The sequence below is a fragment of the Camelina sativa genome, chromosome 11, assembly GCF_000633955.1.
Source record: "Camelina sativa cultivar DH55 chromosome 11, Cs, whole genome shotgun sequence".
NCBI classification, from domain to species: domain Eukaryota; kingdom Viridiplantae; phylum Streptophyta; class Magnoliopsida; order Brassicales; family Brassicaceae; genus Camelina; species Camelina sativa.
Genome location: NC_025695.1, coordinates 16,653,785 through 16,675,286, shown reverse-complemented (window position 1 = coordinate 16,675,286; position 21,502 = coordinate 16,653,785). Strand labels below are relative to the sequence as shown.

At 37.8% G+C, this 21,502-nt stretch overlaps 5 protein-coding genes across 8 annotated transcripts in view; 2 read left to right on the top strand and 3 right to left on the bottom strand.

Moving 5' to 3' along the window:
* On the bottom strand, positions 4,208-5,768 carry LOC104723610 (UDP-glycosyltransferase 84A4-like). The gene has a single exon (XM_010441997.2). It carries the CDS (start codon positions 5,688-5,690, stop codon positions 4,269-4,271), a length of 1,422 nt encoding a protein of 473 aa, XP_010440299.1. The 5' UTR covers positions 5,691-5,768; the 3' UTR covers positions 4,208-4,268.
* Positions 9,070-11,098, bottom strand: LOC104723608. The gene is made up of 2 exons (XM_010441996.2): positions 9,648-11,098; positions 9,070-9,358 (listed from the first exon to the last, which is right to left on the bottom strand). Exons 1-2 carry the CDS (start codon positions 10,762-10,764, stop codon positions 9,324-9,326), a joined length of 1,152 nt encoding a protein of 383 aa, XP_010440298.1. The 5' UTR covers positions 10,765-11,098; the 3' UTR covers positions 9,070-9,323.
* LOC104723607 (psbP domain-containing protein 1, chloroplastic-like) lies at positions 13,717-15,646 on the top strand. Of its 4 annotated transcripts, none has more exons than XM_010441992.2 (4): positions 13,717-14,014; positions 14,218-14,292; positions 14,518-14,946; positions 15,240-15,646. In XM_010441992.2, exons 1-4 carry the CDS (start codon positions 13,877-13,879, stop codon positions 15,453-15,455), a joined length of 858 nt encoding a protein of 285 aa, XP_010440294.1. In that variant the 5' UTR covers positions 13,717-13,876; the 3' UTR covers positions 15,456-15,646. The 4 variants fall into 4 exon arrangements, with proteins under 4 accessions (XP_010440294.1, XP_010440297.1, XP_010440295.1 ...); XM_010441995.1 differs by having other exon boundaries at positions 13,929-14,014; positions 14,232-14,292; positions 14,528-14,946; XM_010441993.1 differs by having other exon boundaries at positions 13,935-14,014; positions 14,232-14,292.
* Positions 15,653-17,351, top strand: LOC104723605 (putative TrmH family tRNA/rRNA methyltransferase). Its single transcript, XM_010441990.2, has 4 exons — positions 15,653-15,921; positions 16,017-16,121; positions 16,553-16,679; positions 16,860-17,351. Exons 1-4 carry the CDS (start codon positions 15,712-15,714, stop codon positions 17,084-17,086), a joined length of 669 nt encoding a protein of 222 aa, XP_010440292.1. The 5' UTR covers positions 15,653-15,711; the 3' UTR covers positions 17,087-17,351.
* LOC104723606 (pyruvate, phosphate dikinase 1, chloroplastic) overlaps positions 17,433-21,502 on the bottom strand; it is a gene marked incomplete in the record, with an annotated part of 7,423 nt that continues 3,353 nt past the window's right edge. Inside the window, 15 exon segments of the mRNA XM_010441991.2 lie at positions 17,433-17,614; positions 17,709-17,800; positions 17,874-17,951; positions 18,032-18,169; positions 18,260-18,388; positions 18,473-18,602; positions 18,693-19,006; positions 19,098-19,187; positions 19,263-19,424; positions 19,509-19,811; positions 19,942-20,121; positions 20,217-20,345; positions 20,435-20,670; positions 20,754-20,916; positions 20,999-21,136. Of these exon segments, the coding sequence (XP_010440293.1) occupies positions 17,572-17,614; positions 17,709-17,800; positions 17,874-17,951; positions 18,032-18,169; positions 18,260-18,388; positions 18,473-18,602; positions 18,693-19,006; positions 19,098-19,187; positions 19,263-19,424; positions 19,509-19,811; positions 19,942-20,121; positions 20,217-20,345; positions 20,435-20,670; positions 20,754-20,916; positions 20,999-21,136 (2,325 nt within the window).

Below are 21,502 nucleotides of genomic sequence, written 5' to 3'. Positions count from 1 at the left end.
TTTTTTTTTTTTTTTTTTTTTTTTTTTTTTTTTTTTTTATCATCGGGAAAACGGAAAAAAAAAAAGAATTATAGAAAAAGCAAATGATTCTAGTATTCAACAATTATGTAATATATCTAAAATTGTATGGACTTTATTTTAATTAAGAAAACAAGAAAATTATTATTTTTGAAAAAAAAAAGGAAATCAAATTTTTGTTTTTCAAAGAAGTGTAACATACATTCAAATTAAATGGCTACAATTTTTGATTCTTTTAAGTATGTATTTTCCGTATTTTAATGTAAATATATGAGTACTACTATTTTTACTAATTTAATTAGACATTAGATTTTTAATATTGATTTTGAAATGTTTATAAAAGGAGAGGTTAACAAAATATGTGCGTTCTTTAAAAATAACAAATAGTTTTAATTTATTTTGTGAATTTACAATGAAATCTTTAATAGTATAGATGTAATGATGGTCATTTGCTAAAATGTGTTTGGAGCTATCTGGAGACGACACATCAATATCTTTTTTAATAATGTTTTTCTATTAACATATAAGGGGATGGATATCAAATTATTCTAGATATGCATATTTTTTAAAATTTTAGCATTGCTTCACATATTATATTTCAAAAAAGAAAAACTATTTATTAAAAAAATAATGTAATAACGTTTAAAAATAATCTTAATAACTACTTTCTTTTGAAATAGTTATATGGTAAAAATTATTAGACACAACCAAGTTTGGATTACATTGACCAACTTATCTACAAACAAATCTTCTTCCACCTCCGAGTCTTTTATATTTTCAGCTCCATCGCCTTTTCTCTAACTGACTCTAACGGTGGCCTAAGCAGTCCCTCAACGATCCCATTCTACAGAACAGTCCTCTCTTCAGCCCACTGTTGAGTTTCACTTCAGTCTTGAAAACGTTGATCCAGTGTCAGGTTGATCCAATGTCGTGTTCAGGCTATTTGTGGCTTAGGGCGGATAAAAATTATGGTTTTTGTTATTAAAATATGAATTCTTTTTTATTAATTTCAAAGACAACAATGATCGATGAAAAAAAAACATTAACCAAACTTTTCTATCTTTTTTTCTTAAAATTATTTTTAGCCACAATTCCAAAACATAATTCTTTTATTCTGAATTATCTTTTTTTATTAATTGTCTTCCATTAGTATTTTTATACTATAGTTATAACTATAAAACATAATTATTTTAAGTGCAAAAATTTTCTTATACATAAAAAATATTAATTTTCTTATAATGACATAATGTCATGGATTTCTCAAACAAAACACCACTTTACAAATATATTTATGTTATCAACTTAAATATATATAAGCGTAGATAGAAAAAAATGTGGCTTAATAAATTTTAAAAAATTGGTGGCTTAGGGCAAATGCCCTTTCCACAACACCTTAAGCACGGCACTGCGTTGATCGTATACATATGACATATCACATGATTCCCTTATGGCTAAAACAAAGAAAAAATTATCTTCTATACCAATCTATTATTTTATTTCCATATTTCATTATTTCACTTAATTTTTTTAATAACTAAAAAGTTCGGAGCCTAAGTCTGTAAATTATCTTATACCTGTGATCAGAGTATTTTATATAGTTTTCTTCCCAGTGTTATTCGAACGAACAACTCCTAAACTTTAGTTGTCTTTACCAGTTGAATTATTGACAATTGATATCTCTCGTTTTATTGTTGACGAATCTTTCTTTTTTTTCTCTATTTTTCACTCTTTCTCTATTCTTACAAAATCTAGATCTCACTTTAAAACTAGGACTTTAATCGAATGGGAACTGAGTTTTGCTGGAAGATTATGTGGAGATATTGAAGATCAGGTAAACTGACCCTAGAAATCAAATTATATATAGACAGTCGCGGAAGAATTAATCATGTCCAAAACAAACACGATGTATGACAAATTAATAGATCCTGGATATAAGTATAATGGGATGTATAGAATTTACATAACATATGGTTGCCCCAAATAGCGTTACGCTTACTCTCCAAAGGACCAATAACGACAATAGAAAAGCATCCTGAATTTTCTTCAAAATTACGAGTTTGGATCCAAACCCCGACAAGATGTCAGATTTCACCTTAATAATAAGAAATTGAAACGACTCAACCGATTTTTTTGTTTTTAATATATTATTAAACTAGTGATCTCATACTCACTAACATCCTAACTCTAATCAACATACAGCGGAAATAAACAATAATATTAAACAAGAAACTCCAACAGAACAATAAGGAATAACCAACAAAATCATAAAGCAATAAGATGGCATCCTAAACACCAATTCTAGACCACTACATTCTATTATAGCAACATAACAGCAACATAGAACAAACAACCGAGCTTCTAGAACATCCTCCTCTACATTGTCTTGATTTCACGATCACACTTTGCCTTTACCTGCACCGCAAACACAAATTGAGATGCATCAGTTTTGTCATAAACACTCAGTGAAGCAATCCTCCTATCTACTGGGCTATACACATAACCAACTGAGAATCCAATGTCAAACAAACAACAACAAAAACTCAAACAAACAAGGAAAACAATTATCAGCCGCCTGCTGAAAGGGTTGGTGTTGACCGACACCCTCTTGGTGTCTGATATGTATATATTTTACACTCTTTCATCATGCATTTTTCATTCATTTTGCTCTCTTAACTCATTATTTTGCATTGTTTTTAGTCTCTTTTGTATAATATGCATGTCTAGGTAGTCTTTGCACTGGTCTTGCATGCATCTTGCATATTGGAGTTATTTCAGGTGTTTAGGAGATGTGAAAAGCATCAAAATCAAGCAAGGAGCAAGAAAACAGTCCAACAACTCGACTTGCAGTCATGCATGACTAGCGACTCAACCTACACTACCCATTGACATGACTTAGACGTCCTTCCACCTCTTTAATCGAGTCAAATGAAAATCTTCCGTTGGGATTCAGCTTCCAACGTCTTCTCCAAAGTTTTAGGGAATTGAGTTAGCTTTCCAATTCTGGTTATTTCAAGTCATTCGAAGACGTGTTTCAAGAGTTATCACCGTTTTAGTAGATGCATATACACCCAGATTTCTGACTCGACCGGTGCTTCCGGGAGAGATGAAGTTCCACTCGACCAACACTCCCGGGAGAGACGATGTTCAACTCGACCGATGCTCCCAGGAGAGACGATGTTCCACTCGACCGACGCTTCCGGAAGAGACGACATTCCACTCGACCGACCACGCCAGACATTCGACTTGGACGCGCTCCCAGGAAGAAGCACCAACATCCACTCGACCGACCACTCCAAACATGCGACTCCAGGATTCAAGTCATGCGACTCCAGACATGCCACTTCAGGATTCACGTCATGCGACTCTAGACATGCGACTCCAGGATTCACGTCATGCGACTCCAGATATACGATTCGACCGACGCTCCCGGGAGAGATGACATGCGACTCGACCAAGCACGCCTGGAAAAGACGACATTCCACTCGACCGACCACACGAGGCATCCGACTCGAACGACTGGTCTCGCATGTTCGATAAGATTTCTGAAACGCCTTTCTATCTTGTCATTTTATGTTTTAGGGTTTTCAATGTTTTCAGGTTGACAAATCAAGCCGATTTAGAGAAAGATCCTAACAAGATTTGAGGTTCACCATGTGAGAAAGGTGACGAATTGGAATTTGATTAGTGTTACAGCTTCACCTCATGGAAGCTGCCTTCGTACCCACGAGAAAGGATCAAATCGTTTGTAGTTCATATTACTAAAGATGGTGGTTTAGGTCTTTTTGTGAGAGTTTCCCTTGTATTTGGATCTGCACCCTTTAAAGAAGTGTCTCTCTCCTAGAGAGGTAGTTAGTTTAAGATATGTTCTCTTCCATATTTTCCGGGAGAGAATATGTACTTTTTCCAATTTGTTGTATATCCTCTTTGATTCGATCTTATTCTTTCATTTCTTCATGTAAGGCGGTGCCAAGGTCATCAGACTTACTACTCTAGGCCGAGTTATGGATTATTTGATATATTCTTGGTTAAGCCGGTTAATCGAAATGTGCTAAATCACCTTCCTACACACTAAATAATATACGATCTCTAATTAATAAGCTGAATAATATATATAAAATTTTCGTCCTAAAAACTACATTGAAAACACAAAATGACACTCTTTTGTGACACAAGATTTAGAAACTTTATACCGATACTCTTTGTGAAACGGATGAAGTATAATATGGTAAAGACAACACTGAAACACAACATTAAATCGAGTCATTATTAATATCAACCAACTTGTCAACAAACTCTTGAAAGTTCCTCTCAGATGATCCTCCGTATGCCACGGCAGTCTCCGCCGCCTCCTTCCACCTCCGAGCGTTTTCTCTCAGCTCCACCGCCTTCTCTCCAACGGTGGCCTCAATCAGTCGTTCAGTCACCTCTTCCCTTAAAACAATCCTCTTCTCAGCCTCTCCACGACTGAGTCTCAATCCTGTCTTGAAAACATCAATCATGTACACCGCGTTTGTCACCTGATCTCCCCACTGCGGGAAACAAATCACGGGAACTCCTGAAGTTAAAGCCTCCATGGTTGAGTTCCACCCGCAGTGACTTACGAAGCAAGCAACCGCAGGATGAGCCAACACCTTCTCTTGTGGACACCATTCCACAATCTTCCCTTTCTCTTCAAGCTCTCGAGGCAAAACTTGTGGCTCTTGGGATAAGCCTTCTAAGGGAGGCCGCACGACCCACAAGCATGACAGCCCGGAGTGCAGAATGCCGTGCGCAATCTCCTCGATCTGCTCTTGCTTCAAGCGGACTATAGTCCCAAAGGAGATGTATACGACAGAGGATGGTTCTTTGGAGTCAAGCCACCCTATGCAGTCACTGGCTGGCTCGGAAATGTCTCCTTTAATGTCAGAATTTATGGTTTTAGCCACGGTAAAAAGCGGACCTATGGGGTTGATGCTGACTTGAGGGCAGAGCTGGGACATGTGGTCAATAGTGTCTCTTTCCAGTTCTTGGAAAGTGTCAATGAGAACAGAGAAAGGTTTGTGAAGTCGCTTGATCTGTTCTAAAATGATACCACCCAAACTGGAATATGGAGAGGAAGGGTGAAGAAAGCTAGGGATCTCGTCATGCTTCAACACTAATGGCTTGAAGGGGATTTCAGTGATGATCTCCGGTTCGGTTTCGGTCGGAAACTTAACTAACTGGTGGTGGTGGTAGTAATAAGCGGCGAGACAAGCACAAGACTGGACCCATAGGACAGCCGAAGGGATTTGAAGCTCCTCGGCTACGTCACACACCCATGGGACAAAAGCGTTATTTATGAGACATTTCACTGGTTGCTTCTCATATTTCTTGACCAGGTTCTTGATCTCTCTTTTCCCGGCAACTTCAAGTGATTTTAATAACAAATCCATGTCTTCGTATACAAATCCGTCGTCGAAGAACTCGAAACGGAGGAAACCTAACCCGACCGGTTTGAGCACGCCGTCTTGAATCTTGTTGGCTTCACGCATCTTCTTGCCCAATGGCTCCTCTGTGGTGACAAAAGTGACTAGTAAACCTTTAGATGCTATGAGCTTTCCGAGACGAAGAAGAGGGTTTATGTGACCTTGGCCTGGGAAAGATATGAGCATCACATGGGTTAGCGACGATCCCATCTCCATCTCCATTTCCATTTTTTTTTTTTTTTTTGTAACTAAGACAAAATTAGATTACTGTTGCCTTCTTAACACTATTTCCATGTTGGACTTATTATATTTATGGAAGGTTGGGTAGAGGCCTGTCAGCGGCTTACTGTTTATTCTAAGTAAAATATTGATATCCTGTTTCTTAAATTTCTGTCGATTTTATAGTATTAGGATAATTTTTATCATTGTAGAGAATTTAATCATATAGGACAAAGGTATTAAAAAAAAAAAAGAATGATAAAATTGGTAAACGCGTTCATAAGAAGAAACAAAAACCATTATAAAAAGTATTGCGATGCCTAAATAATTCAAAACTAAAAAAATCGAGGACAACAAACTATGTTAATAACTTTATTACAACGTAATGACGTATGCTTATTGAACTATGATGGATGACTCAATTACTAACAAGCTGAAGCTAAGACTAAATTTTACATTAATCAAAATTAAGATATGGTGTACACTAAACCTTTGTTAATCCATTGTAGAATTAGGTATTGAACTGACTTGGTTTCATTGAATGTCCCAACTTGGGTATTTATACAAAATACAAAGAGGTGTAAGATAAACACAAACAGCTAAACCTTAGGCTTATAACCCTTATCACAATAAACTATAAGCCTTATCATAATCTAGAGAGATATATCAGCAATACTCCCGCTCATGTTGGAGTGTGAGAGTCATGAACACCCAATTTGGACAAGATATAGTGAAACTGATCCCGTTCCAATGCCTTAGTGAAAATATCCGCCAGTTGCTCATCTGTCCGCACATGTTGCAAAGTAATAACACCGTCACGATAAGAGTCCCGCACAGCGTGACAATCATTCTCAATGTGCTTAGTACGCTCATGAAAGACAAGATTAGTAGCAATGTGAATCGCAACTTTACTATCGGAAAAGAGACGAGTAGGGGTAGACAGTCCGACACCCAATCCTTTTAACAATTTGCGCAACCATTTTATTTCTTTCAAAGCAAAAGCCATAGACCTGTACTCGGCCTCAGCAGACAAATGAGACACAGTATCCTGTTTCTTAGTCTATCAAGAGATAGGAGAAGTACCCAAGAACACCACATAAGCACTAAGAGAGCGTCGTGTCAGCGGACAAGAAGACCAATCTGAATCACAATAAACAGTCAGTTGCAGATCTTCATCAGGCTTCAGAAGAATACCTAGGGCAGGAACACCTTTGAGAAACCGGACAACACGCAAAGCAGCTTCCCAGCGAGCCGCACACGGAGTTTTCATGAACTGAGCCAAGACATGCACCGAGTAACACAACTCAGGACGAGTATGGAGAAGATACAATATACCACCAATAAGACGACGACATGGCTTAGGATCAAGAAGCAGAGGACCATCATCCTTAGCAAGACCATGATTCTGTTCAAGAGGTGTAAAAGCAAAACGAGAGCCGTCCAAAGCAGTGTCGGCAACAATATCCAGTGCATATTTCCGTTGAGAGAGAAATATACCCTCCGGAGATCGACTGACTTCAATTCCTAAAAAATATTTGAGCTTGCCCAAACCCTTCATGGAGAAGCAACGACTCAAATAGTTCTTAAACTGACGAAGCATAGAGATATGATTTCCACAAATAACAAGGTCATCGACATACACTAGGACATGTAGTTCAGTACCATCACGAGAATAGGAGAACAGAGAGTAGTCATCATACGATTGAATAAAACCAAAACGGAACAAAGAATCAGAAAGATTTTTAAACCAACAGCGTGGAGCCTGCTTTAAACCATAAAGAGACTTGAGAAGACGACATACTTTACCAGGATGAGTGTGACGGAAACCCGGAGGAAGCTTCATGTAAACCTCTTCATCAATATCACCATGAAGGAAGGCGTTATTAACATCCATATGATACACCTCCCATTGATTAGCAGCCACCAAACGCAAAAGAGTCCAAACTGTGGTCATACGAACAACCGGAGCAAATGTGTCATGGTAATCTTCACCTTCAACTTGGTTATTACCAAGAGCCACCAAGCGAGCCTTATAATGTTTAAACGAGCAATCCGTATGATACTTTGTTTTGTAAACCCATTGACAACCAATTGCAACCTTGTTGGGAGGCAGATCAACAACATCCTAAGTTTGATGAATTTCAAGGGCATCCACCTCCTTCGTCATAGCATCAGTCCAAACTTTGAACCGAGCAGCCTCTTTGAAATGCTTTGGCTCGATATTGGAAACAATTGTAGCCAAATAAACCCGATGACCTGCAGAGAACTTATCATCGGGAATAAAGCTGACATCAGAGAGAAACACATACCTTGAACCGAAGACGAGGACTCGGAGGAAGTATTGACAACATCATGAGCGTGAACAGGTGTACTAACAACGTTGTAAAGAACATAGTCCTACAAACGTACGGACGGAGTAGGTTGTCGTGAGCTTTTACGATGCAGAGCTGAAGCAGAAGTGGGAACAATAATGGAACCAGAATCAACACCACTTGGCGGAGTAACAACTTGAGCCTGAACAGAGGAGTCAACAGGAGGAGAAACAGAGGAGTTCTCACTTGAAGAAGTAAGACTCCCCATGTCGAGAACAGACGATGATACGGAATCACTCCCCCAAGAGGCGAAACAGTAGAAGATGTAGGAACAACCAACCAGTCATAATCAAAAGGAACAGTCGGAGAAGAGACCGAAGATGAAGGTTGTGCAGCGGAGAAAGGAAAAGAATCCTCATAAAAGACAACATCACGAGAAAAAACAAACTCGTTACGCTCCATATCATAAACTTTCCATCCCTTTTTACCGAAAGGATAACCAAGAAAGACGCACAGACAACTTCGTTCACCAAACTTATCCTTGTCACGAGTGACACGATGAGTATAACAAGAATAACCAAAAACCCAAAGCTGAGAGTAGTCTAGCTTACAACCATAAAGAAGTTCATACGGAGTGCGTCCTTTATGAATGGAAGAAGGAGTCCGATTTATCAAATACGCAGCTGTCAACACTGCCTCACCCCAAAACTTGATTGGCAATGTAGCTTGAAAAAGCAATGCTCGAGAGACATTAAGTATATGCCTATGTTTACGCTCAACTCTCCCATTTTGCTGTGGAGTGGCAACGCAAGAAGTCTGATGTACAATTCCAGTCTCACGAAAATAAGACGACAAACACATGAACTCCGTACCATTATCATTGCGAACAGTCTTTACTGCTTTGTCGAATTGTTTCTGAGCATACGTAATGAAATTGGCAAGAACACGTCTCACTTTGGATTTCTCAAGTAACAAGTAAGTCCAAACTGCTCTAGAATAGTCATCGACAATTGTAAGAAAGTAAACCGCACCACAAGAAGAGGGAACACAATATGGACCCCAAACATCACAATGGATTAATGAAAAACACTCTTGAGTTTTATTAATACTTTCTAGAAAAACTTCTCGAGTTTGTTTAGCACGAAAACAAACATCACACGAGTCAAAACCAACAGCGGAAGGAGACTGAGAAAACAAATGTAGAGAAGAAAGCACTGAAAAACTCGGATGTCCTAAACGATGATGCCACAAAGCTCTATCAAGAGAAACAATTGCTGAATGTATATTTGTTGGAACCACATCCGTAAGATAGGACACATTGTCACGCTCTTCACCGCTTCCAATCAGAGTCCTCGAAAAACAGTCCTGAAGAAAACAAATTGTATAAGTGAATGTAGCGAGACACTTGGTTTGTTTTAAAATCTGAGAGACAGAGATTAAGTGCAGTTTAAAGAAGGAAAATAGAGAACATTCGTTAACGAGACTTTGGCCGTAAGAAACAAAACACCCACACTTGTAGCAAACGTGTTGCTACAATCGGCAAAACTAACCGAACACGTCGGAACAGACACAACATTGGTCAGCAAAGAGAGTCTCCCAATCATATGGTGAGATGCTCCTTTCTCCAAAATAATATCACCAAGTTCAAGCTTACCAGACAATTTTTCGGAACTACCGCTGCCTGATTTTTCTTGAATCATCTGAGTTAAGACCTTCAACTGATCAGATGTAAAAGAAGGAAAAACAGAGGAATTTGAACTAGTCGCATGAGTAGTCACAGGTTGCCCACGTCCTCTTCCTCCTCCATTAACCATGGAACCATAACCTCCTCTACCTCGACCAGAAGAACCACGACCACCACTGTTACCTTGTGCATTACGATCCATCCACCAATCAGGAAAACCGACAAGTTGCCAACAATCCTTCTGTTCATGTCCGGTACGACCACAATGATTGCAAGAACGAGGCTTCCCAAGAATAGAAACAGGTTGATCAGACCGGAGTGACGGCTGCTCATGAGTGTCACCACGAGCCAAAAAACCGACAGCATCGTAATTCTGTTGTTGAAGACGAGTAGAGGACATTCTTTGTTCTTGACGAATCACTTTGGAGTAAGCCACAACAAGACTAGGGAGAGGATCCATGCCAATGAGTGTAGTGCAGAGACCACCAAATCTTGAATCATCCAAACCCATCACAAACTGATGAAGTTTCTCTTCATCTCTCTCCGTCACAATATCAGATAAAGTAACTCCACAAGGACAAACGGGACTCACACAATAATTCTTCAACTCGTCCCAAAGATTGCACAATCTTCCATAATACTCCATAACAGACTGGCCTTCTTGCTTACAAGAAGCAAGTTTGGCTTTGATTTGGTGAACACGCACCTTATTACCAACAGAGAAACGATGCTGCAGGTCTTCCCACAAATCTTGTGCACTGGAAACAAAGGTCACAGTCGCTTTCAATTTAGGTTCAATTGACGACCGGATCCAACCAATGATCATAAAATTCACCGTTTTCCAGTTATCAAGATCAGAACTATCATTAGAAGGCTTGGGAATAGCACCGCTGATGAACCCAGTCTTGCGTTTGGCTTGAAGGGCATTCAACATCTCTTCAGACCATTGGATGTAATTATCTTCGGTTAACAAAACCGAGGTAATCATAGCACCAGGATTGTCTGAACTTGACAACGTGTACGGAGAGACGACGGTCTTCGAGTCAGTTTTGAGCAACAACGGCACTGGTAACAGGAACTCCATCATCACCCATGATTTTCTTGTCACGCAAGAAAGTACAAAACAAAGAAAATTTGAAACTGAGAAAGAACAAGAGAATCGAAACAATCGAAAAACAAGAGTTTTTTTTTTTTAGACTGATTTTGGCTCTGATACCATGTAGAATTAGGTATTGAACTGACTTGGTTTCATTGAATGTCCCAACTTGGATATTTATACAAAATACAAAGAGGTGTAAGATAAACACAAACAGCTAAACCTTAGGCTTATAACCCTTATCACAATAAACTATAAGCCTTATCATAATCTAGAGAGATATATCCGCAATATCCATAGATCGAACGAGCCATTTAAGTGTATATATTTTTATTTTTTTTGGCAACGAGCCATTAAGTGTATTAAAAAGTTGAAAAAAATAATAATTGAGGAAACTTATTAAACAAAAAAAGAGGCGTGTGAGAAAACAAAAGAAAAGCTAGAAAGAGAAAATGTTATATAACAAATAAACTTATACGTGCAGAGATCACCTACTTGATTTAATTTTCAACGATTTACCTACTCTGATTATAATGGTATTACAAATACCACGAGATTAGCTTCTTCATAGTCTCCTAATAAAATATATAATAAGAACTCTAGAGATGATGTGAACGGTTGACCAAACCCCAAAAATTAACAAGTTTGGATCAAAACACGTGATTATAAATAATTTGATAGAACTGTTGAACAGATCACTCATTATTTTTGTCGTTAACTCCCTGAGCTATCCCACAAAAATCAACTTTCCAAGAATCGACAGTATGCATATTTTATTGAGGTGAAGGTATTATTCGGAATATGAAATCCCATTTGAGATCTAATCCAATCTATTTTGTTGTATTATTCATGAATCCGATCTAATTCGAAATGAGACTTAGCCGTATTACCTTAAAAAAATTATTGAGATTCGGATCTGAATGTGAGAAGGTATAAGTATAACATGATTTTAAAAGTTTAGATATCTGGATCCGAGAACTTATCAATTAAATATATATATAAACTATGTAAAGTTCTAAAATACTAATTTGTTCAAAAATAATGTCTCCATCTCTTTTTTTTAAATGGGCAGAGACATGTTTCTGAAAGAATGGTACACAATATCGAGAATTCAGATATGTGTTTATGGATATTGATCGACTTATGACATAAAAAAAAATTGAATGTGACTTGTTTTATAGCTAATGAAGTAATCATTTGTCTATTCACCATTTGATCGGATATCATTTTGGTCGAAAAGTATTACTGTGCTCATATACGAATGTATTCATTATTTTTTCGGCTCCGCTAACCAAAATCCAAAATAATAGGTATGTTTGCCAAAGATCCAAAAAATGACTCGTAGACTTTGGTTTGTGACCAAAAAAGATCCAACCATAGTTGTTGAAAAAGACGATATTAATCATTTTTTTTCTCTTAAACGAGCTCCATGCTTCCAGTTACAAATACTTAAGTCTGATCCGTAAGGGATATATGACAGAGGGGTGAGGAGTCATGTATCTAGTTTTAAATTATTACGATTAAAAAAAAATACTAAAAAAATGTTGCTGGATTGATTTTGTCAATCTTATAACAATTAAGTCAAGCTCAAGTATTTTAAATCTCCCAATTTTTAACAGAAAATAGAACCAGTTTTTAAAAAAAAAAAAAATCAGTTCATCAAAAAAAAACCTGTCAGATATTAAATAATTCATTTTTTATCAGAATGGTCAAAATAATATTTTCTTGCCCTAGTAGTCCTTAAAAACGACATATGAACTGAAAACTGTTGACAATAAAAAAACCTGAAAAGAAATAAGAAATCGTTCGTAAACATCCTAGGTATATAAACCGAACCGATTGTATCATCTTTTTCTTTTTCACATGACTCCCTGTGGGATGGTTCCTTGTTAATTTTTGAAGAACACCTAGAGGGTGTTTCCTCACTCCTCAGGTCGAGGAAAGTAGCAATGAAGAATGTTTTAATTGTGTACAAAGAATATATATTCGAAGAAACACATGCAAAATTATTTAGGATACTAATAATTATCACTAGTTGGAATAAAATTGTGAGATATAAGAAAAAAAAATTGGTTTTTTTACACGTAAATTATGGTGGAGACATTCTAGGCATAAAAGTGGTGGTTGCAAAATATCATCCTTCCTTGTTAGCAAAATCTTTAAACCTTAGAAGAGAAACCAATATGCAGTAAAAAGAGAGTCCCATACCATATCAAAGAGCTAGATCTCTTAAGATTACGGAGCTATCATCAGAACTAGCTACCATTAATATTCCCAACACAAACTTAAGCAAGTTATAATCATATTATTGTAGTAGTAGAGACTAGATAGAAATAAAAGAGGAGACTGTTGTTACTCTCATCCTAGTGAGCAAAATCTTTGGTGAATGGTGACAGAATCATGCCAAATCAAATAGCATAGCCCTCTTTCCTCCCTTGTGCCCAGGCCCGACTCTAGGGGTGTGCTGGGTGTGTCACCGGTTCCGCTTTCTGATTGTTTTTTTCTCTACATTATAGGGTCCTAAATTCTTTGATAATTGCAAAATAAGGTCTATTTTTATAACTTTATCTAAGCCTATAACTTTATAAAAGCTTTAACATAGCACTGGACCCAAAAATATATTGAGCCGGGCCTGCTTGTGTCATTTTCATAGTTCTAGTTCTTGAGAGGACTCCATTTAAGAGACTTTTTTTTTCACCTCTTGGGTTCATATATAGCAGTGGAGGGCATTATTAGTACTTTTGAATACCCAAGAAACAAACTCACTGATACATGAGTACCATTACCAATTTACCACCTGTTGCCATCAGCCCTGATGCCTAAAACACACATTGCACTTGCTCTGCTTAATTCTTNTACCATTTTTTTTTTTTTTTTTTTTTTTTTTTTTTTTAAAATATAAATGAATTAAATAATATATATACATATATACACTATAATGTAGTTCCAACGTAATATTATCCAAAGTTAGATTTCTTGGTTGACGTGGTTCAACAAAAAAACTAAATTTCTCTCTGGATGATTTCTTGATTGATTTCTTCACTTACATTCCCAAAGTTTTCAACTTTTTTTTTTTCTTCTTCTGAGCGTCAGCCTTTTTCTAATGGCTTCATCTGCATTTGCTTTTCCTTCTTACATAATAATAACCAAAGGAGCTTCAACTGATTCTTGCAAATCAACTTCTCGATCTTTGCCTACAGAGCTTTCATCGCCATGTCCGAAACCCAACAACAATTCCCATGTAAGTTCACTTCTCTCCTTCTCTCTGCTTCATCAATGAATCATAGGAGCTGTGAGATTTGTAGTTGCCCATTTGGTTAAATCTTGAATTGAAATAATGGGTTTACAAATCCGACTCTTTTATGATTTATTGAAATTGAGAATGATGTTTGTGATATTAGACCTCTCTTTCAATTTTTCTAATTTCTAGAGAAAAAATGACAGCTTTTGTTCTCCAGACCCATCTCTTCCAGTCTGAGATACCAATCTGCCAGAAACTCGCTAACCGATGACAAACAGGTAAAAAATCATAACTTTGATTAAGCCTCACATGTTTAGTCTTAGCACCATTGTCTCTTTCAGTTTGGGGTTTCGATTAGTAACAGTTTTGAGCATTGTGCCAATGCAGAAAGCCAAATAGATATTGTGGTTAGATTGTTTTTTTTCAAAAAGGCTTAATCTTTAATCTAAATACATGTTTTGGTGTTTTGATCAATGTTTTAATATTGACACCGTCTCTTTAAGGCTTGTGCAGTTGGGAGGAGGAAGAGCATGATGATGGGTTTACTCATGTCTGGTTTAATACTTTCAGAAGCCCATCTCCCCACAGCATTTGCTTCAACCCCAGTGTTCAGAGAATACATTGATACATTTGATGGATACTCTTTCAAGTACCCTCAAAACTGGATCCAAGTCCGAGGAGCTGGCGCTGATATATTCTTTAGAGACCCTGTTGTCCTAGACGAGAACCTCTCGGTTGAGTTTTCTTCGCCTTCTTCCTCAAAGTACACGTCCCTTGAAGACTTGGGTTCCCCTGAAGAAGCAGGAAAGATGGTAGTTAGGCAGTACTTGACTGAGTTTATGTCCACTAGGCTCGGAGTCAGGCGCCAGGCCAACATCCTGAGCACTTCTTCGAGAGTTGCAGATGATGGTAAACCATACTACCAAATCGAGGTAAGCTAAAGTCAGTTACCAAATTGCATCCTAATCCTGTGAAATCAACATCTCAGGTTTTGGTTGTTTTGAAACTGCGTAATGTAGTGTTGTTTCAGTTGAGTTCAGATCCTAAATTGTGAGCCACAATATCAAATGACGTCTTAGATCATTTGCTAGTTGAGCTTGATTATAGGAAGAGTGTTCTTGTACCTAGCTGAAACAAAGTGTGAAGCTTTTAGGTGAATTTAGACAGAACCGGACCATGGCTCATGAGCCTTACACATTAATGTGATTTTGATTGATTTGAACAGGTGAACATAAAGTCATACGCAAACAACAACGAGCTAGCTGTGATGCCGCAAGATAGAGTTGCTCGTTTGGAATGGAACCGGCGCTACCTAGCCGTTCTAGGAGTTGAGAACAATAGACTCTATTCATTGAGACTCCAAACACCTGAGAAAGTTTTCATAGAAGAAGAAAAAAAACTAAGAAGAGTCATGGATTCATTTAGGGTCGAGAAGATTTAGAAGAGCTCACAACCAAAAAAAATCTTGTTGCTGGTTACTTTTATTACCAAAACAAAAATGATTTTGATTCATTATATTGAGAGATGTCATTATGACATTGTTTTGTTCTAAACCGGTCGGACAAATTGAACTATTCATCAATATATAAACCGGTTAACAAAATTGAGAAATTTTTGCCGGTTATCAGTAAACCGGTTAACCAAAATGTGTACAAAAAACCCTCACCGGAGAAAAAGGAAGAAGAAGAAAGACGACGATGGTGGGATTTGAGAGCTACGTGGTTGTTCACAACATAGCAAAGCGTCACAACGTCGGCACACTAGCTCGTAGCGCTACTGCTTTTGGAGTTACGGAGCTGATACTTGTCGGCCGCCGTGATTTTAACGCCTTCGGTAGCCATGGTTCAGCTTCACACATCAGATTCCGCCATTTTCACTCCCTTACCGAAGCTCGCACTTACCTCAAGGTACCAAATTAGGGAACTTTTCTCTTTATGGGTCTTATCATTACTGGATTAGGGTGTTTCAAAGTTTGAGTCTTTTTGTTGTTTTGGATTAAAAGGAGGAGAAAGATTGCGATATATGCGGCGTTGAGATTGCTGATGGAGCTGCTGCGGTTAACGAACATCCTTTTAAAAGAAGCACTGCGTTTCTTCTCGGTAATGAGGTAATCAAAAGATTTGACCTTTTTACAAAACTTTTGAATGTTTCAGTTTTGGTTATGTTTGTGAACTTAGTGTATGGATCCCTAGTTCTGAAGTAACAGTATGCTGGGTTACTTTGTTTGCTATGAGATCGCGATCATTTAGTCAGTTTCATTTGTGAACAATGATGAGATATGAAGTAGATTTATAGGCACTTCAATGATTTTGATTACGCTTGTGAACTTAGATAAAACGCAGTGGATCTGTGAACACTAATAATGAGGGAACAAGTAGATTAAAGAAACTTGAATGGTTTGAACACACAGTTTACAACACCAGAAATGATAGTGGAGTTATCTCAGAGTTAGTAACCTTTAACTAAATGGTAGGTAATGATAAGCCTTGTAGATTTCAACAAATTATTACTAAAGGACTAAGCTTGGGGATTTTGTAGGGATCAGGACTATCTGCCAAGGAATATGAAATATGCGACTTCTTCGTATATATTCCTCAGTACGGATGTGGCACTGCCTCTTTGAATGTTACTGTTGCAGCTTCTATTGTTCTGCATCATTTTGGAGGTATTTTGGTTTCTGTATTTGTACCCATTTTGTGTGCTGTTTAAGATTGGAAAAAAAACACTTTGATGGGATAGATAGCAAAGTTACAAAGAATAGTAAAACTTGGTGCAACTGCCTATTTAGTCATATAGACAATGATGATAATGTTGGTTTCTTACAAATAGCATTGTTCTGTTACAGTTTGGGCTGGATTTTCTGAGCGTGTTCGGGATGGAAGCAAATTTATAGTGGCTGATAGACCTGTTAGACAAGGAAAACGGAATATATGTGCTGGAACTGAAGAATCCATCATTGAAGAGCGGAAGTTGAAGAAAGAAAGTGCGGAAAACGGGTTTTTCGATGATAATGGAAATGGGAATGAAAGTTCGTCATCCGACCTCTTGGATGGTTTGTTCCTTAACGAATAACTGTCTTTGAATATGAACACAGTTTCTTATTTGGTTTAAGTCCTGCACAAGATCAGGCACACCCCTTCAATAGATATCATCAAGCGGAGTTAGCTCGCCCTTGTTCATTTCCTAGTTACCAAATTTTGTTTTGCAAGTAGGGAAAGCTTCTAGAGTACTCGAAGTTGTTTACTTGATTTTGATTTGTTGGTTTGCCTTTGGTATGTATGTGTTTGAAGATGGGTTTCAGTTGATATATCTCATTGCTCTGTCTTACATTGTGATCTTCCACTTCCATTTCCCTTAGGCTTTATGAATTGTATTTGTAAACATTGGTAACAAAATGCCGCTCTTTCTTTATTAGCAATTCAATAATAATCACATGAAAGTTTTCATTAAGGAAAAAAGGAGTTAACACCATTTTCTTTGATTTGGTTCATTTTCATGGAACAATCAGAAGCCAAAGCTTTTTCTTTATTCACATAATAATAATAATAATAATGCCATCATGCAACAACTTGAGCAGCTGCAAGCCTTGCAATTGGAACCCTGCAACAACAATAAAAAGTCCACAAATTGCACTAATCAGAACATTTTGTTTAACAAACAAATTAGTATATGATTGAGCAGTAACTAAATATACCTGAAAGGAGAACAAGAGACATAGTCAAGTCCTGCTTCAGCAAAGAATCCTACAGATGATGGATCTCCTCCATGTTCACCACAAACCCCAACCTGTTTATTATAACCGATCAGATCCAAAATTCTGTTTGAGAGAATTCGATTTCGATTCACAAACAAAACTTACCTTGAGGTTAGGCCTAGCCGCTCTTCCTTTTTCTGTCGCCATCTTGATCAACTGCCCTACACCCTTCTGATCAAGAACCTGATCCAAACATAAAAGCAACGGCTATCAAGTTTTTATCCTTTGAAAAGAGAGCAGATGACATTATTTCATCTATATACCTCAAAAGGATCGTTCTGTAGAATTCCTTTGGCGAGATAAATCGGTAGGAACTTCCCAACATCGTCTCTACTGTATCCAAACGTCATTTGTGTCAAGTCGTTTGTCCCGAACGAAAAGAACTCCGCCTCTTTCGCAATCTGTCCAAAGAAAAAGGTTTCTACTTTAGCAAATTCTGCTTGAACATGGATATAGTGTGTCTAAAACAGTCTTGTGTATTATACACTTACCTCATCGGCAATGAGTGCGGCTCGAGGGATCTCGATCATAGTCCCGACCTTGTAGCTCACAGTGTGACCTTTCTCAGCAAATACTTTCTTTGCAACTTTCCGGATTACATCAACTTGGTGACCCAATTCCTTTCATTATTAAAATGTTTTGTTTAGAACAAAAGCCACAAAATCTTTCTTCCGTGTGTCTCAAGAGTATGTGTGTATACATACCTGAGGAGTTCCTACAAGTGGAACCATAATCTCAGGAATAACAGTAACGCCCTGGTCATGCATCGACGCTGCTGCTTCAAAAATTGCACGCGCTTGCATTTCCGTTAGCTCTGGATATGATATTCCAAGCCTATAACATACAAATGAACCGTTCACTGGATTGTTCTTTAGTAACCAATCAGTTTCAAGTAAGGTGCAAAAGAGAAAAAAAGCAAGAAACCTGCAACCGCGGAAACCAAGCATTGGATTCACTTCAGAGAGTTTCTCTATCCGTGACAAGACTTCATCTTCTTTCACGCCTGTTTCTGCAGCTAACTCATGTACAATGTTGTCCAAATCACCTTCCGGGAGAAACTCGTGAAGCGGAGGGTCTAACAAACGGATTGTTACTGGTAAACCATCCATAGCGCGAAAGATCCCTTCGAAATCTGAACGTTGGTAAGGAAGCAAAATGTCTAGAGAAGCTTTCCTTTGCTCTGTTGTTACCGCCATTATCATCTTTCTCACTGCTTTAATCCTATCTGCACCAAAGAACTTAACAACCAATCCAAAGACAACATGAAACATTTTGGATCCAAAAAAAAAAACAGAACAAAAACCATAAGATCAAGAACAGAGGAGTTACCATATGTTCTGTCCTGCAAAGCCCGATCCCTTGAGCTCCATTTTTCCTAGCAGCAATCGCATCTTCAGGCGTATCCGCATTCGCCATAACCTTATGTGATCATCCACATTTGAGTTAAAAGAATGTTAAACAAATTAAAGGAAACGCGGAGACATATAAACACACCTTGAGACGTCTGATTGCATCAGCCCAAGACATGAAGGTCTCTAAATCTGGACTCAAAGCCGGAGGAGCCAATGCTTGTTTCCCCAATATAACCTCACCGGTTGATCCGTTCATTGAGATCCACTCGCCTTCATTTATCGTCAAATCTCCAATCAATAGAACCTAAAATTTTAAACCCTAACGTCAGAAACAATCGTCCCCTAACTTAGATGACAAGTTTCTAGAATTCACACAGAAATTAAAAACCTTATTGTTCTCGTCGACACGAAGTTCAGAGCAACCAGCAATGCAACATTTGCCCCAACCACGAGCCACAACGGCCGCGTGTGATGTCATTCCTCCTCTCGCCGTCAATATACCTTCCGCTGCGTGCATACCTCCCACATCATCAGGACTTGTCTCTGTTCGAACCAGAATCACGTTTTTGCCCTGAGAATGCCAAGCTTCGGCTTCCTCCGCCGTGAACACAACCTGTCCAACCGCCGCTCCTGGAGATGCCGGTAAGCCTTTCGCCACCACTTTTTCACGGTACCCCGACGGATCATGAAACTAATCCATCATACCAAAAAAACGAAACTTTTAAACATCTCTGTTTTAACACCTAAACCCTAATAATTTGTGACCTAATAAAAAAACCTTGGGTGAAAAGTAATTGAAACTTTGGAGTCTATATATATACCTGAGGGTGAAGTAGTTGATCAAGATGTTGAGGCTCCACCATTTTGATTGCAGAAGATTTATCTACAAGCCCTTCACTTACCATATCCACTGCTATCTTCACAGCTCCTTTACCAGTTCGCTTACCGGCTCTACATTGCAACATCCACAATCTCTCCTCTTGTACCGTGAATTCGATATCCTGCAATACACATTTGAGACCTTGTTTAAACAATTAAACAATTGTTGATGTGTACAATAGAAGAAATTTTGTTTATGTGTGTACAAACTACAAACCATCATGTCTTTGTAATGCCTCTCTAAGATGTTGCAGTTCTCTACAAGTTCTGCGTAAGCCTCAGGCATTAATCTCTTCATTGTGTCTAAATCTTCAGGTGTTCTTATCCCTGCAACCACATCTTCTCCCTGTACAATGTAAGAAAATAAACTGTAAGGTTCATGAGCTTCTAATTCAGAACCATTTAGTATTAAATAGACTAAATCTAATGCCAAACCTGAGCATTGACTAGAAACTCGCCGTAGAGCTTGTTTTCTCCGGTGCTAGGGTTCCTTGTAAAGAGAACACCAGTCCCTGAAGTGTCCCCCATGTTTCCAAACACCATACACTGAATGTTAACCGCGGTTCCTTTCAATCCGGTAATCTGGTTAATGCTTCTGTACTTGTTCGCTCTCGGACTATCCCAAGAATCGAATACCGCTTCAATCGCTAGCTCCAATTGCTTTTTCGGATCTGCAATTCAAAAACTTATGTAACTAATAACTAATTACCATTACCTGACATTAAGACAAAGACATATAAAATGGTAATCAAACCTGAAGGAAACTCTTGACCCTTGACCTGTACGTAAACACTCTTGTACTGCTCAACCAATTCTTTGAGATCGGCCGCGGTTAGTTCAGTGTCGTTTTTAACTCCTTTGCTCTCCTTCATTCTCTCGAGCTTCTCTTCAAACTTGGCGTGTGGAATCCCCAACACCTTTTTATTGATCAAAAGATAATTAGACAGGTTTTCTTGTCACGCAAGTTATCTACAATTGTATAAAAAACAGAGGACTTACAACGTCACCAAACATGTCAAGAAAACGTCTGAAAGAATCGTAAGCGAAACGCTCTCCGCTCTTTGCGGCCAAGCCCACGACGACTTGGTCGTTTAAGCCAAGGTTAAGTACAGTGTCCATCATACCAGGCATTGAGATCTGTACATTACAAACATCGATCATAGACAAGTCAATTTTTATAAAACTATTTTGTAAGTAAAAAATACATTCATCTAAGGTATATATCTTTCAATAACCACAAAAGTACAAAACGGTTACTACATATATTTAAAATTGTCTTCCAAAAAACTGAAAAAGGCAAAATGCTAAAAATTAACCAAAGATATTTTGACTCTCACCTCAAAAAAAAAAAAAAAAAAAATCTAAAGCCAACGCAAACAAATCTTGCTCATCTTCAAAAGATTAAATAAACGTAGAAAAACAGTAGAAATTTTAACATGAATTAAAGATTCTTAAATAAAAACAGCCAAGAAAAAAACATGATTGTAACTTACGGCGGCGCCA

Excerpts from the sequence above, each read along its gene's own strand:
- LOC104723605 (XM_010441990.2), top strand. The coding sequence starts at position 15,712 with ATGGTGGGATTTGAGAGCTACGTGGTTGTTCACAACATAGCAAAGCGT. Across the intron at positions 16,122-16,552 it reads CGTTTCTTCTCGGTAATGAG|GGATCAGGACTATCTGCCAA; the intron begins GTAATCAAAAGA and ends GGGATTTTGTAG. Across the intron at positions 16,680-16,859 it reads TGTTCTGCATCATTTTGGAG|TTTGGGCTGGATTTTCTGAG; the intron begins GTATTTTGGTTT and ends GTTCTGTTACAG.
- LOC104723610 (XM_010441997.2), bottom strand. The coding sequence starts at position 5,690 with ATGGAAATGGAGATGGAGATGGGATCGTCGCTAACCCATGTGATGCTC.
- LOC104723607 (XM_010441992.2), top strand. The coding sequence starts at position 13,877 with ATGGCTTCATCTGCATTTGCTTTTCCTTCTTACATAATAATAACCAAA. Across the intron at positions 14,293-14,517 it reads CGCTAACCGATGACAAACAG|GCTTGTGCAGTTGGGAGGAG; the intron begins GTAAAAAATCAT and ends CGTCTCTTTAAG. Across the intron at positions 14,947-15,239 it reads AACCATACTACCAAATCGAG|GTGAACATAAAGTCATACGC; the intron begins GTAAGCTAAAGT and ends TGATTTGAACAG.
- LOC104723608 (XM_010441996.2), bottom strand. The coding sequence starts at position 10,764 with ATGATGGAGTTCCTGTTACCAGTGCCGTTGTTGCTCAAAACTGACTCG. Across the intron at positions 9,359-9,647 it reads TAGTTCCGAAAAATTGTCTG|GACTGTTTTTCGAGGACTCT; the intron begins GTAAGCTTGAAC and ends TGTTTTCTTCAG.